The sequence below is a fragment of the Squalius cephalus genome, assembly GCF_949319135.1.
Source record: "Squalius cephalus genome assembly, chromosome: 10".
In the NCBI taxonomy this organism is placed as follows: Eukaryota; Metazoa; Chordata; class Actinopteri; order Cypriniformes; family Leuciscidae; genus Squalius; species Squalius cephalus.
The window spans coordinates 3715140-3728247 of record NC_137131.1 but is presented as its reverse complement, the minus strand read 5'-3'; the positions used below and the strand labels follow the sequence as shown (position 1 = coordinate 3728247).

The 13108-nt window shown below is 35.4% G+C and overlaps 2 protein-coding genes across 5 annotated transcripts; one reads left to right on the top strand and one right to left on the bottom strand.

Annotated features, from left to right (window-relative positions):
• Positions 1–1494: 1494 nt before the first annotated feature.
• tusc2a (tumor suppressor 2, mitochondrial calcium regulator a) lies at positions 1495–6445 on the bottom strand. 3 transcript variants are annotated; one of them, XM_079884915.1, is made up of 5 exons: positions 6320–6382; positions 6149–6182; positions 4803–5014; positions 2732–2852; positions 1502–2226 (listed from the first exon to the last, which is right to left on the bottom strand). In XM_079884915.1, exons 3-5 carry the CDS (start codon positions 4949–4951, stop codon positions 2161–2163), a joined length of 336 nt encoding a protein of 111 aa, XP_079741041.1. In that variant the 5' UTR covers positions 4952–5014; positions 6149–6182; positions 6320–6382; the 3' UTR covers positions 1502–2160. The 3 variants fall into 3 exon arrangements, with proteins under 3 accessions (XP_079741039.1, XP_079741041.1, XP_079741040.1); XM_079884913.1 differs by having other exon boundaries at positions 1495–2226; positions 6149–6406; XM_079884914.1 differs by lacking the exon at positions 6149–6182 and having other exon boundaries at positions 6320–6445.
• A 695-nt stretch (positions 6446–7140) lies between these two features.
• hmga1b (high mobility group AT-hook 1b) lies at positions 7141–12484 on the top strand. Of its 2 annotated transcripts, none has more exons than XM_079884916.1 (5): positions 7141–7454; positions 7963–8064; positions 8258–8335; positions 8845–8892; positions 10604–12484. In XM_079884916.1, the coding sequence occupies exons 2-5, from the start codon at positions 7972–7974 to the stop codon at positions 10664–10666; spliced, it is 282 nt and encodes a 93-aa protein (XP_079741042.1). In that variant the 5' UTR covers positions 7141–7454; positions 7963–7971; the 3' UTR covers positions 10667–12484. The 2 variants fall into 2 exon arrangements, with proteins under 2 accessions (XP_079741042.1, XP_079741043.1); XM_079884917.1 differs by having other exon boundaries at positions 7197–7444.
• Positions 12485–13108: the final 624 nt, after the last annotated feature.

The following is a 13108-nucleotide window of genomic DNA, read 5'->3' as shown; positions in this document are numbered from 1 at the left end:
GCAGCTTTATCAGAGGCCAATGATAAAAGACTTTTGAGGTTGAAAAGGTAAGATCTTCATATAACAAGCGAACACCGGGGAATAGCTCTATATAGGCTACATATTCCACGCATTATGAGGGTGAGTCGATGATAGAATGTAAATTTTTGTGTGATCTGACTGTTTAACAGTATCTTCACACACACACACACGCCCCTGCGGGCCTCTGTAACCTTCACATGTCTCATCACGCATTCACTCTTACACCCTCCAGCAGTTTGTTCCCTGTTATCGGTGTGAGTGATTGTGCGCAGACATGGCATCCTGTCGCAGCTTCCTGTATTTCATTCACATGGGTGGGACGAACATTCCCAGTGAAGTCATTTACATCGGGAAAGGCATCTGTTTGCAATGAACGTGCCTTTGCGGGGCCTGGCCGGCTCTGATAATGTTTCTATCGTATGTCGATAGAGCACAAGCTGCTGAACGGGAGTGAGAGCCTCCCTCCGGTGAACTTCAAAGCAGCGAGGAAACATTACAAACAGCTTAACCTCTGACCTTTCACATTCACCACACCCTAATCCCCAGTGCCAGGCTATACTGAACACTGCCAAAATAAACTCAACGCCCGTTACGATTCACGACCCGAGGAAAAAGTGTCCAAAATAAATAGGAAAAGATGATTTATTAATCTCTTTCTATTGTGTAACGATAACATTGTGTTGCACGAAAAGTGACATTCCAGTAATTATTACAACAAATTAATGATAATTATTTTCTCCTTATGGCTGATAACCACTAAATTCTATACTATTAAATAAATGAATGTTAACTCTGAATAAACAATAACTTATATAATAAATAATAATTTTAATAAATATGTAATATTAATATTAAAAAATTCATTACACATAAATGATTCTCAACCAGGCTTATTATTGTTAACTACAACTAAAACCATTAAAAAAAACTTTTTCTTGACTTGAAATAAAATAAATATTATCCAAAATAAAATGAAATATAAAAATAAACTTCAGCTAGTTGCCAAAACAATATGTCTCAATTTCATTTAGTTTAAGTTCTTAATTTACGGACTAATTTAACTAAAACTAAATCAACTAAACCTAAAACATAATAAAAATATACATATTTATTAAAAAAAAAAAAAAAAAACATAATAAAAACTGAATTGCTAAAACTAACTAAAATTAAAATGTAAAATATAAAATTTAAATCTATTCGAATTCAAAATACTAACAAAAATCATAGTCAACACTGGTCACAACATTATAATGTACAGTATGATTTTTTTTTTTAAATATTTTTTTAGATAAGTTAAATTATATAAATTAAAAACAAACAATTTAATTAACAAAGATGAACTAAATTAGAATGATGGAAAAGGTCATGTAAATGTAAAAATGTAGAAATTAGCGACAATTAAATATTCAATATCAGCGGATACAGATTCACTCAAAATAATTAAAATATAAACACACACACAAAAAAAAAAGTAAATCTTAATGTTAAAGTCAACATTTAATATGTATTCTCAGTCTCCAATTTAGAAAGGACTTCCTTTTCAGCATGACGTGTTCACTGAATATTTTGTTTCCCTTAGAGATTGCAAAACATTATGGATGTAAAACCAACGGAATTTTATGTTATTATAAACATTTACATCGAGTAACATGAATAAGTACTGCCATGTAATCTGCTAAAACATTTTATTCAAGTATATCAACTCATAATTTACTGTACATTAAATGATTACAAGTGCAGCCCAACAAACAGAGACAGACTTTGATACAACAGAATATTATAATAATATACAATAAAACGATAAACACGCACTGCAATTGGTCGACATTAACAAACACATGATTTATGTACAATCCCTGCATAGCTTTAGGTTCCTTACTTACACACTCTCATTGCACATGCATTCCCTACTGTACATCACAGAAGACAGGACGACGTACGCCTGCTGTCTATACACCAGAATGCAAATCAGAAAATATGATTCAACTTTTTGGTCAAAGCCAGATGAAGGGCAAACGCCCTCCCTGTCGTAACAGAGAGCCACGGGGCGTCCTTACAGAGGAACAGCAAAGGTGGAAGGAAGTCGAGGGGGATTGTGGCGTTCCTACAGCCGTGTCACTTCCTGAAGAGTCTGTTTGCTTATATTTCACACAGGATGACAGGGAAGTCCACGTGGATTCGGGGGTGATCCAAGTTAACGATTCCCTGGAAGCATGAAATGCAAAAATATGGTTAACAAAAATGCTTTTAGTACTAAATTAAGAGCTAAATTATGTTGTTGTTTTTTTAAGGTAAACGAAATATTTAAGAATAAATAAATAAATGCTTAGATGTTTAAATGAAAGACCTGGAACAAACAAACAAACACAAATAAATAAATAAATAAATGCCTTGTAGCTTTTAGCTTTGAGGCTAAAATATATAAATATATTTTTCATTTACATTTTGTCCACATGAGGAATTCAATAAGTGATCTTAAGGAGGCAATAACATAAGCTAGAAATACAAAGGTTCAAACCTAGGCTAGAATAGTGCAAGCAAGAGGGATGTAAATGTCATATGTAATGTAAATTAAAGTCATATAAAAAAGTTGTGATCTTTAATATAAATTTTATAATTATTCTGTATAAATTTCACTTGATTTCTTGAGTTGATCCTGTCAATTTGCACTGAACATGTCCATGTATCCGAGCGGATCAGTGTAGCTCACCTGAGGTACGAGGTTTTTCTGGATTCTTTTCAGCTTGGCTTTCTTTCTGCCATTCTTGGTCACCACAGTCTCCTCATAAAACTCATGAGCCAGATCGCCATCTTCATCGAAATACAAGGAACTGCAATCACAAAGAATATCACAAAAACACTTCCGAGTCACATTTCACACGCAAAAAATATATATTTTATTTTCTTTGCACAAAAACACATCCAAATCACATTTCTCTCACACACATAAAATAGTGTCTTTTTTTTTTTTTTTTTGCACAAAATGTGAAGTATTAAAATTAAATATTTGTTTATTTATTTAGGATTGATGGATTGTGACAATTGAGAACACTTTCGCCAAAACTACAGAAAAATTAAAGTGCCCCTATTTTGCTATTTTAAAGGTTCCTAATGTTGTTTTGGAGTCTCCTACAACAGGTTTACATGCATCCAAGGTCAAAAACACGTAAATTTTCTCATAATATCCATATTTCTCAGTGTCTGAAACGGCCTGAAATAGGAAATGTTCTTGCAATGAGAATTACCCAGTTATTGACTTCACATGGCTCAAACCACTAACAACTGACTAGACTAAACTAAATGGCTCTCAGGCCCTGTTTACACCTGATATTAAGATGCGTTTTGGTTCGGATCACAAGTGGACGACACTAAATACAGGTGTAAACGGGTCTAAAACTGTTTTGAGCTTGTCCACTTTCCACCACTTCCAGTTAAAAACACATTCAACCTGATTGATTCGTAGCGTAAACACTCATGTGATCGAATATGTTCAAACATTATGGGAAGAGCACCAGCCAGACGGGATTTAAACTTTGTCGTCTGAAGACCCAAGTTTGGTTAGAAGACAAAAAAAACGTTCCATCACAAAGTTCTCTCTCCATTCCTGATTTCTAACACACACTCACAGCGTTCGGCTGGTCTTGCGTCTGTCAGAGCAGAAACTAAAGCTGATGCTCTCTGTGTGTTTCTCCGTCGTCTCCAGTCGAGTTCATATGTAAATTGCACAAACTTATTTTGTCCATCAGATCAAAAGATCTGAAAAAACACCCGCCCATAAACCCTCCACTCGAAGAAATCAGGACAGAAGTGTTTGAAAGTGGACAAAAGAGACGGATTAAAACACCAGGTGTAAACGGGAATGAGTCTCCCTCGTCTACTTGTGATCCGATCGACCAGAACGCATCTTAACACCAGGAGTAAACAGGACCTCAGAACTCACAGGTTATTGACCCGGAGGATCACAGGTTTTCCTCACATTTTTAAAGGGTTAGTTCACCCAAAAATGAAAATTCTGTCAGTAATTACTCACCCTCATGTTGTTCCAACCCCGTAAAACCTTCGTTCATCTTCGGAACACAAATTAAGATATTTTTGATTAAATCTGAGAGCTGTCTCACTCCTCCATAGGCTGCTAGGTGACCGAAACTTGCTGGCCCGGAAAAGTTATTAAAGAGATCGTTAAAATAGTCCAAGTGACTCCAGTGGCTCAATCTTAAGTTTATAAAGCGACGAGAATACTTTTTGTGCGCTAAAACAAACAAAAATAATGACTTTATTCCACTATTCATTTCCTTCTCTCTGAGCCTCGAGTCTTTTCACGTAGTGTTTAAGCGTAGCGCGTCTGTGTTGCACGTCACCACGTAGGCTCACTATTGGTCGACGCTTGTCATGTGTGATACGTGGTGACGTGCAACACAGACGCGCTACGCAAAAACACTACGAGGCCCAGAGAGAAGGAAATGAATAGTAGAATAAAGTCGTTATTTTTGTTTGTTTTTTGCGCACAATAAGTATTCTCGCCGCTTGATAAACTTAAGATTGAGCCACTGTAGTCACTTGGACTATATTAACGATCTCTTATTAACTTTTCTGGGCCAGCAAGTTTCAATCACTTAGAAGCCTATGGAGGAGTGATCCAGCTCTCAGATTTCATCAAAAATATCTTAATTTGTGTTCCGAAGATGAACGAAGGTCTTACGGGGTTGGAACAACATGAGGGTGAGTAATTACTGACAGAATTTTCATTTTTGGGTGAACTAACCCTTTAACACAATGTTTACCTTTTCCTTGTGAAGACAAATGGAGTGGCATTCTTGAAGCCTCTCAGACGCGCTAAGCACTGTTCAGTGACCTCACCGGGAGGTTCTCCTCCAGCTCCTGAGCTGCTAAAAGGCCAGACTCCTTTAGTTTTGGACCCGCTGCCTCCCATTTTTATTGATGATGCATTATTCTAGAGGAGGTGGACCGATCAGCAGACCATGTCAGTTCAGTCCTGAAAAACAGAGAGCATGTTACAGACTTCTGCCTTAAAGGCAAAGTCATATGGCAATGAATCTGGGCATGTGTGGCTTGCGGTGCGGCTTCAAAGCACGACTGTGGCTGAACTAGCGCTCTGAACTGTGGAAACTGTGGTGAGCTCTTTTATAGTCTGTAATACCTGCAGGCAAGGTCCAAAATAAACACTCGCCAAGCACTAAATGGGACTAAAAACTGGCTTTAAGGGTTGGTAACTTTTATAGGAATTGCAACATCCCACCTGATCACTCTTGTTCTGGCTTTTGCATAAATAAACAAATATAATAATATTTCATTGGGTCATTCCATGTCAACTCCACCAGAGGTCCCCAGCATACATTTTTAATTTTGTTAATGTTTTTTTTCTGAAGAAAGACTAATATAAATAGTGATGAAAGCCAAAATATTAAATGCCATGGATGAATATTTACTAAGTAATCCACTATTCTGTGTAAAATGAGGATTTCCACCTAAAATTTAAAGCCAAATTACAGGGATGAGAAAATGAGTTAAGAAAGTCATATAATGCAACAAAGATTGCTTAAAACAACAGGATTTACTAATAGACCAACCTATCTATGCATAATAATATAATTATAATGCTGCCATCTTTCTAAAGTCATATTTGCCCATCTGTGATTTGCCTCCAAATATTGTCATTTTGACCCCCCTCCACAAAATATTGTATTACTCAGTAAATATTTATCTATGGCAATTGATATTTAGATTTTAATCAATATTAATGCTTGTCTATATATAAGCATGTTAGTGTACATAATTTTTTTTTTTTTTTTTAATATTGTGCATTATGCAGATATTTTACAAAAGACAACATTCTGTACATTTCACAAAATGTAATGTACACTAGCGTTAAAAACAGCTTGGCAAATTAATAATTAACTCCTCAAAAGTTGTTATGATACAAGCACTCTCTAAACACCCAGATCTTCTGGTTTAAAGCTGTAATCCCAGTTAGTTAGCATGCTAGCTGCTCATTCCTGAAGAGCGACACAATAAACAACCTTTTACACACACAACTAACCAATATTAAATATATATGCAAATGCAATACAAATGAACGTTTGTTTGCTCAAAAATGTTATTGACTCACCCTAATAAGGCCGAATGTTAAAGAGTTGTTTGCGCTGTAAACAAGACATAAGCCATTCACAGCGATTCAACACACAAGAATCGCGACTATCACGCATTTCAGTTCATCGGTTCGCTCTGTTTTCATACCAGAAAACATTCAAACAAATGTCAATGTGTAATGCATACATACAGATAATGTACATCTCATTCTTCTAGTCTGCTGTCTCCAAGCGCAATGACGCAGATTGGCAACGTCACATTTACGCGCCTGGTTTCTGAAAGGAACCAACATTTTCTGTAAGGACCTGAAACTCTCACATTTATTTTGTAACTGTAACTATTCTAAAGACCTTTGAAAGTGGATATCTATGATGATTTTCGATATATTTAGCAAATTCTATCTGTCATCTAGTTTATTATTTTTAAATAGTAATTTTTAATCTATCTGTCTAGTTAGGCTATATTAGGCTATATATTTAAAGAAGCTTGACGGCTTAGGCTATTTATTTTAATTTAGTTTAGCTTGAATTTCTGTTTTATTATTTTATTTTAATGTGTGTGTGTGTGTGTGTGTGTGTGTGTGTGTGTGTGTGTGTGTGTGTGTGTGTGTGTGTGTGTGTGTTAAAAGTAAAAGTAATTGCATTTATTTATTTATTTTATTATACCTTATGCCTATATACACACACATCCATAATAATAATAATAATAATATAAATTATTATTAATTTTTATGAATGCATACATACATACATATCCATCCATTCATACATCCATCAACTATACCCATACATAAATCCATACATACATTCATCCATCCATCCATACATATAATGCCTATGTATTATTTGTGCATTTAAAGCTAATTTAAAGCTATTTTGCAGTGAACTCTGTGTAGCTATTTTATATTATATTATTTAAAGAATCTTGAAGATATATTTTGGCATATGTATATAAGTTCATTTGTACTTGGCGCCAGTACTTTGTCCCAGCAACATATGGCCCGTGAGATCCGCCTCTCTTCCCATCAACCTGCGGCTCATCCTGCTTTTCCATTGGCCTTTTATTCCAGTGACAGGCTGCTTTTCCTGAACTCGCTTTAATCGCATCTATTCCGTGCGCGTATCCCTCGATACGATCAGAAGCGACAGAGTTAATTTCTCAGTTTTCCACCCATTATACGTCTATTTGCCTTGAGATTAGACTGTGGATTATTGGGAGACGGTCGGTTGCGCTCTAATTCAATCATCAGATCGGCATCGTGCGGGAGGTGGGGCCACCCAACAGAACAGCGCGCGCATCACACCATTATTTTCCTGTAAGTGCATGTAAGTCAATGTTTCGTTCTGTCTTAAATGGTTGCTCAAGGGTTGTAATGCTCATTTGCACGTCGGTCTCCAAGTGCAGCGCGCGCTATATGGCTTCCATATAGATTTGTCGTTGCATAACCTGAGCGCCTCGCCTGTGCATCAACACAAAGTGATCCAAGGGTTTTAGACATGAATGCAATCATTGAACTTTATGAGAGTGGTGGTGCATATATTTTTTTTTTTAGATTTGGGGTGCCAGAGACTATGAATGCTGAATGCGTAACTATGATCACAGTTGTTCCCTTTAAACTATTGCATCAGTTAGTGTATTTAACCTGTGTACTTACAGTAAGTCATTTTAATGGAGGACGTTTGAATCATGTTTATAATCAGCTAATGCATTCAATGCAACTAATAAACCTCTTTTTAAGCCATATTAATAGGTCATCAGCAGCATTAGGCTCAAAATGAATCTCCGTGGATATAGGATCAGCTGTTGAATTCATTTCATTTGTATTTTAAACAGCCCAGAAACATGAGCGATTCAGAGAAACAAACTGTCTCCGTCAAAAACAAGGATGGAGTGGAGAAAAGGGGACGAGGAAGACCAAGGAAGCATCCAAATAAAGTAATACTACATTATTAATAATCAATTAATTTCGATCAGTATTAAACCAGTTTACTTTCTGAGTGAAAAGAAAATAATAGTGCCTTTATTATATGTTTATAATACCTCATGTTTTAATAATGCAATAACATTTCAGTCTGTTGTATTAAGAGAGCTTCTTAATAAACTTTTTTTTTTTTTTTTTTTTTTGCAGGAATTAAGTGGGTCACCAACTACAAAAAGACCAAGAGGACGGCCAAAAGGCAGCAAAAACAAAGGCCCATCCAAGAGCGTAACTATGATTACTACTCACACTATAGAGTCTCTTTGTGTAATTATGGCATAACTGTTTGAGATGTAAATATAGACACTATTTTTCTCACTATTGCTGGGTAATACAACACAGCTGTCTCCTGTTTGCAAACACACAGAGACATATGCATTATTAATTCTGAATAGCGTATGCAGGTTTTTCATTGACGGCTCATCCGCCGAGTCCGGCCAAATGCAGGTGACCCGCTGTTAGCCACTTACTGTAGCCCTGAGCAATGCACTGTCAGCTCCCTCCTCAAGAGTCCTCAATGAACTCAATGCCCCCTCCATCTGTTGTCATGTGCAGAAACCAGCTCCCTCTACTGGTGCACTACAGATGCATTGCTATTGGCCTGTGAAAATGCATTGGAATAAATAAATAAATAAAAGCACCCTTGATTTAGCCTGGAAGGGACGATTGCATATTACAAAATTACATATTTTTTGACACTTGAATAATTGTTATTAATTTAATTTTCTGTTCAACAGAAATCATCGGCTTCTGTCACCAAACCGAGGGGAAAGCCTAAGAAAGAGGTATGTCTTAAAATAATGGTTTACTAAAAAATTGTAATTCTCAAATTATTTACTCATTTCTTTCTTCCGTGGAACACTAATGTAGACATTTTAAAGTGAAGTCGGCATGAAGCAGAAGTTGCGAGTGCCTTTTTTTCCCCTATTGTGACGGATATCCTTTCATGTTGGGGCTTGATTTTGTCCTTGAGGAATTGATTGGATGTTTGTGGTTTGCTATTGGCTGATCTCATGTGAGTGACAGGTTGCCCCGCCCATGCGCTGGTGTAACAGAGGCCAGCTTGCGAGTAAACCTCACTCCCCAGGCCTCAAAACTGCGGTCTTTAGCGCCCTTGTTAGTAGGGCTGGGTATTGACACAAATTTCACAATTCGATTCGATTTCGATTCACAAGCTTGCAATTCGATTCGATTCGATTCAATATTGATTATTTTGGATATCAGGTACAATACATGGCAAATTTTCTCAAGGAAAACATCTCCTAACTAATGCTGTAAACTATGGGAGTCAGTGGTAGCCTATAGGCTTCATTAGCCTACTATAATATTGAAGGTAAAAATTAACTGATTTGTATACAAACACTTAAATTACACTTTTATAATAATAAAGTTATATGAAATATAAAAATTTAAATGGTGGCTTTCATAAAAACCTGCCAGATTTATTCAAACATGCATTCAAAATTGAAGAGCATTAAAAATTATAATGAATATGTAATATGGTGCATATATTTAACAAAATGCTTCTCTCTAGAGTTAATTTTTCTAGCTTACTAATGAGTTTATGGTTACTGGATATGGTTTTTCTGAGGTAAATGTGACGTTACATGACATTGTTTACAAGCTGATTTACTGACGTCTTTCCACGGTTGAAACACTGATTGAGCGATTTCATGTCACATGATACGGATTTCGATAAGTTGTACTCTACCTTTTAACACACTTTCAGATGCTCATTCATGTTTATTTCGCGCGGTAATTGGTATTATTAATGCGGAAGAGAAGATCATGTGCTTCTCTCGAGCTGAGCTGAGCGATCTCACGCCACAGCACCGAAACGGTATTTATGTTTTTGAATTTCGGAAGAAAATGGGCGTAATTTGAAATCTGAGACTTTGTTTCATATCAATAGTAACAAAGCACAAAGATTATTGTGATTTATTGGATGGGATGCGCGCAACAATGTTACATTCATTCATCATCTGAAAACAGGATGACTAATCGATTCTTGGGATTTAAGAATCGATATCGTAAAAATGAGAATCGATTCAAATCGAGAAATCGATATTTTTTACCCAGCCCTATACTTGTTAGCACGCCCGCCTCCTATGCCGGAGACGCCGGTTTGAGTCCTGCTCGGAGCGGGGCGAGTAGAACTGGAAGGGTTACATTGGTGCCGTGACCCGGAGGGGTTACACCAGTAAACACGTAAACACGTGCATTTTTGAAACATCAAGATTCTGCACAACATCCATGGAGGAAAGAAAATCACAAGAATAAATTAGTCGTTTTATTCCTGGGTGAACTGCCTCTTTAAATTTTGAATTTCACCTTGCACAGCAGTGACACCGTGCTGCAAGATTTTAAAGGTCAAACTATCTTGCTAAACCTATTAAATATGGGAGTTCACTGCAAATGTCAAATATAACATGCAGCAAAAGAGAAGCTTTGCTTTCATGCATTTTATCCCCAAATATTTGACTCCGTTCCGAACAGGAAAAGGAAAAACCTCAGGACTCATCTGAGGACGCTGAAGAAGATGAAGAGGAGGAGCAGTAATAATGTAATCGTGGGCACTACCTCATACTCAACCAAACAAACAAGCCGTCTGGTGTTAAACCTGGAATGTCATTCACGTCTTTCTACAACCACAGAAGGAGATGTAATATTCTGCTTTAATACATAATGTGGTTTATGTCATTAGATCAAATATACTGTAGAATCCAGAGTCACACTGCATACAAATATGTCATGTGTTTCCAGCTATTTTTAATATATATCTATATATCTATTTGACTGAGGTGCTTTTCTACGTATGCTTTGTTTGTAGGTTTGTTTAGTAATGTTTGTGTCCAAGTTGTAGACTAGATTTAGATCGAGCTATAATTGAACTGTGCTTGATAGTCCTCATAGAGTACATTCATGATTGCACATCGCTTTAGCTTATAATGTGATGTTTTCCACTAGAATCCCCAGGGATCAGAATTGAAGATAATAACAAAGGTTTATATTTAGATGTATATTTCTGCATTTGCCACTATAGAAGTGTATGGAAGCATTGGGTCAGTTTTGAAGCCATCACTGACACAGACCTTGCGGGTACAAATCACACTTTGAAACTGATTCTTTGTTGGTGAATTGTGCTAAATGACATTCCAGCTAAAAAGATTTGTGTTTTATGGAACTACATAATGACATTTAATCCCTTATTTGGCACTTTGAGTTTCTTAAATGTGACCCTGGATCACAAAACCAGTCACATGTCGCACGGGTATATTTGTGGTAATAGCCACATGGTTCAGGATATTAAGTAAAGATCATGATCCATGAAAATATTTTGTACATTTCCTACCATAAATATATAAAACATTTATTTTTGTGAGTGAATGCAGCACAATCGCCAACATAAATGGACAACTTTAAAGGCGAATTTCTCAAAGATTAGAGTTTTTTGCACCCTCAGATTCCAGATTTTCAAATAGTTGTATCTCAGCCTATCCTAACAATTTAATCAGCTTTCAGATTATGTATAAATCTCAATTTTAAAAAAAAATTACCATTGTGACTGGTTTTGTGGTCCATTTGTGGTCACAAATGGTTTAAAAGGGATTTCTGGATAAAACCTTAATGGTAAGGAAAGAAATTACACATCAAGCTAAATGATTCCCTAAAGCACTTGCTGATAGAAGTGGTTCTCAGGTGGGTTTGATTCAGGACGCCATCAAGTGGTGACTCTAAAAAGTCAATAAAAATGTCCTTTAAAATCGAACATTGAAATGTATTAATATTGCCAACAATATGTAAAATACACAACCCATTTTTTTTTTTTACAGCATTATTCCTTAAAGAACTGTTTGCATTACAGGGATCAGCTCAAGGTTTTCCACACCCAAGTGCTTTTGGAATTCTTAATTATTTTAATCATCTGGCTGTTGTACATGACAGATCACAACAGTAACAATAAGCTATGGTTCTCAAGGATTCAAACGTACTTTTCAGGGCACTAAACAATGAAATGACTCAGAAAAATTGAGCAGAAGTGCAATCTAAATCATGGCCCATATTAATCCTCCTTTAACACTTTAGGGTTGTATTTTATGCATTCAAGTCCTCATAACTTCAGAATTCTGAAATATTCACCTCAGGTAATACGGTGTCATGGATAGACCGCAAAAGCCCAAGACAATGTCAATCTCAAAATATCCTTTATTCTGCAATGATCGTCTGTGTAGCAGTTAATGGCCTGTGTAGGCATACTCTGTGTGTGACATTTTATTAATAAAATATTAGAGTTCTAAAATGTGTATTAGATTTATAGATAGTTTATTTGTATGTATAGTGTGTGTTGATATTAATAAAAAAATACTTTTTCAAATTGTTCATGCATTTACATATTTTACAATAATAATTATTACTGTATTTATATTTGTTATTATATATTAAACATGTTTAAAATATTATTTGCACAAAACATATAATATCAGAGTAGTCTGGAAGGCGTTATGTTGCTATAATAATTTTAAGAAATATGTTTCCACTTCAATTTAAATACTAAAAAGTGCAGAGGTAAAATTGATATATTTTGGGAGGTAGCCTATATATTTTTATAAGGTTTTTATTATTTAAGCTATTAGATGGATTTATATTTTATAATTATTTATTATTGTTTATGATGTTTTATATTCACTTCAATTTAAATACTAAATAAAGTGCAGAGGTAATGATTATATTTTTGGAGATATGCCACAGATATTTGTAGCATATGGTTAATGTTGTTTAGTTGTATACTTATTGGTTACGATGATTTTTTAAGATTTTAATTGTGGTGGAAATTATACATAGTTGTATGTATTGATTGGACGACGATTGACACGTTTTATGTAGGCTATACAGCACGACAAAGTTACAGTATATTTTTATTTAATACTGATTTATTCATTGATTTGATTTAATTTAATTTAATTTATTCAAACGAATTAATAATATTACAACAATTTTACT

Excerpts from the sequence above, each read along its gene's own strand:
- tusc2a (XM_079884914.1), bottom strand. The coding sequence starts at position 4,951 with ATGGGAGGCAGCGGGTCCAAAACTAAAGGAGTCTGGCCTTTTAGCAGC. Across the intron at positions 2,853-4,802 it reads TTTGTCTTCACAAGGAAAAG|TTCCTTGTATTTCGATGAAG; the intron begins GTAAACATTGTG and ends TTGTGATTGCAG. Across the intron at positions 2,227-2,731 it reads AGAAAAACCTCGTACCTCAG|GGAATCGTTAACTTGGATCA; the intron begins GTGAGCTACACT and ends TCATGCTTCCAG.
- hmga1b (XM_079884916.1), top strand. The coding sequence starts at position 7,972 with ATGAGCGATTCAGAGAAACAAACTGTCTCCGTCAAAAACAAGGATGGA. Across the intron at positions 8,065-8,257 it reads CAAGGAAGCATCCAAATAAA|GAATTAAGTGGGTCACCAAC; the intron begins GTAATACTACAT and ends TTTTTTTTGCAG. Across the intron at positions 8,336-8,844 it reads ACAAAGGCCCATCCAAGAGC|AAATCATCGGCTTCTGTCAC; the intron begins GTAACTATGATT and ends TCTGTTCAACAG.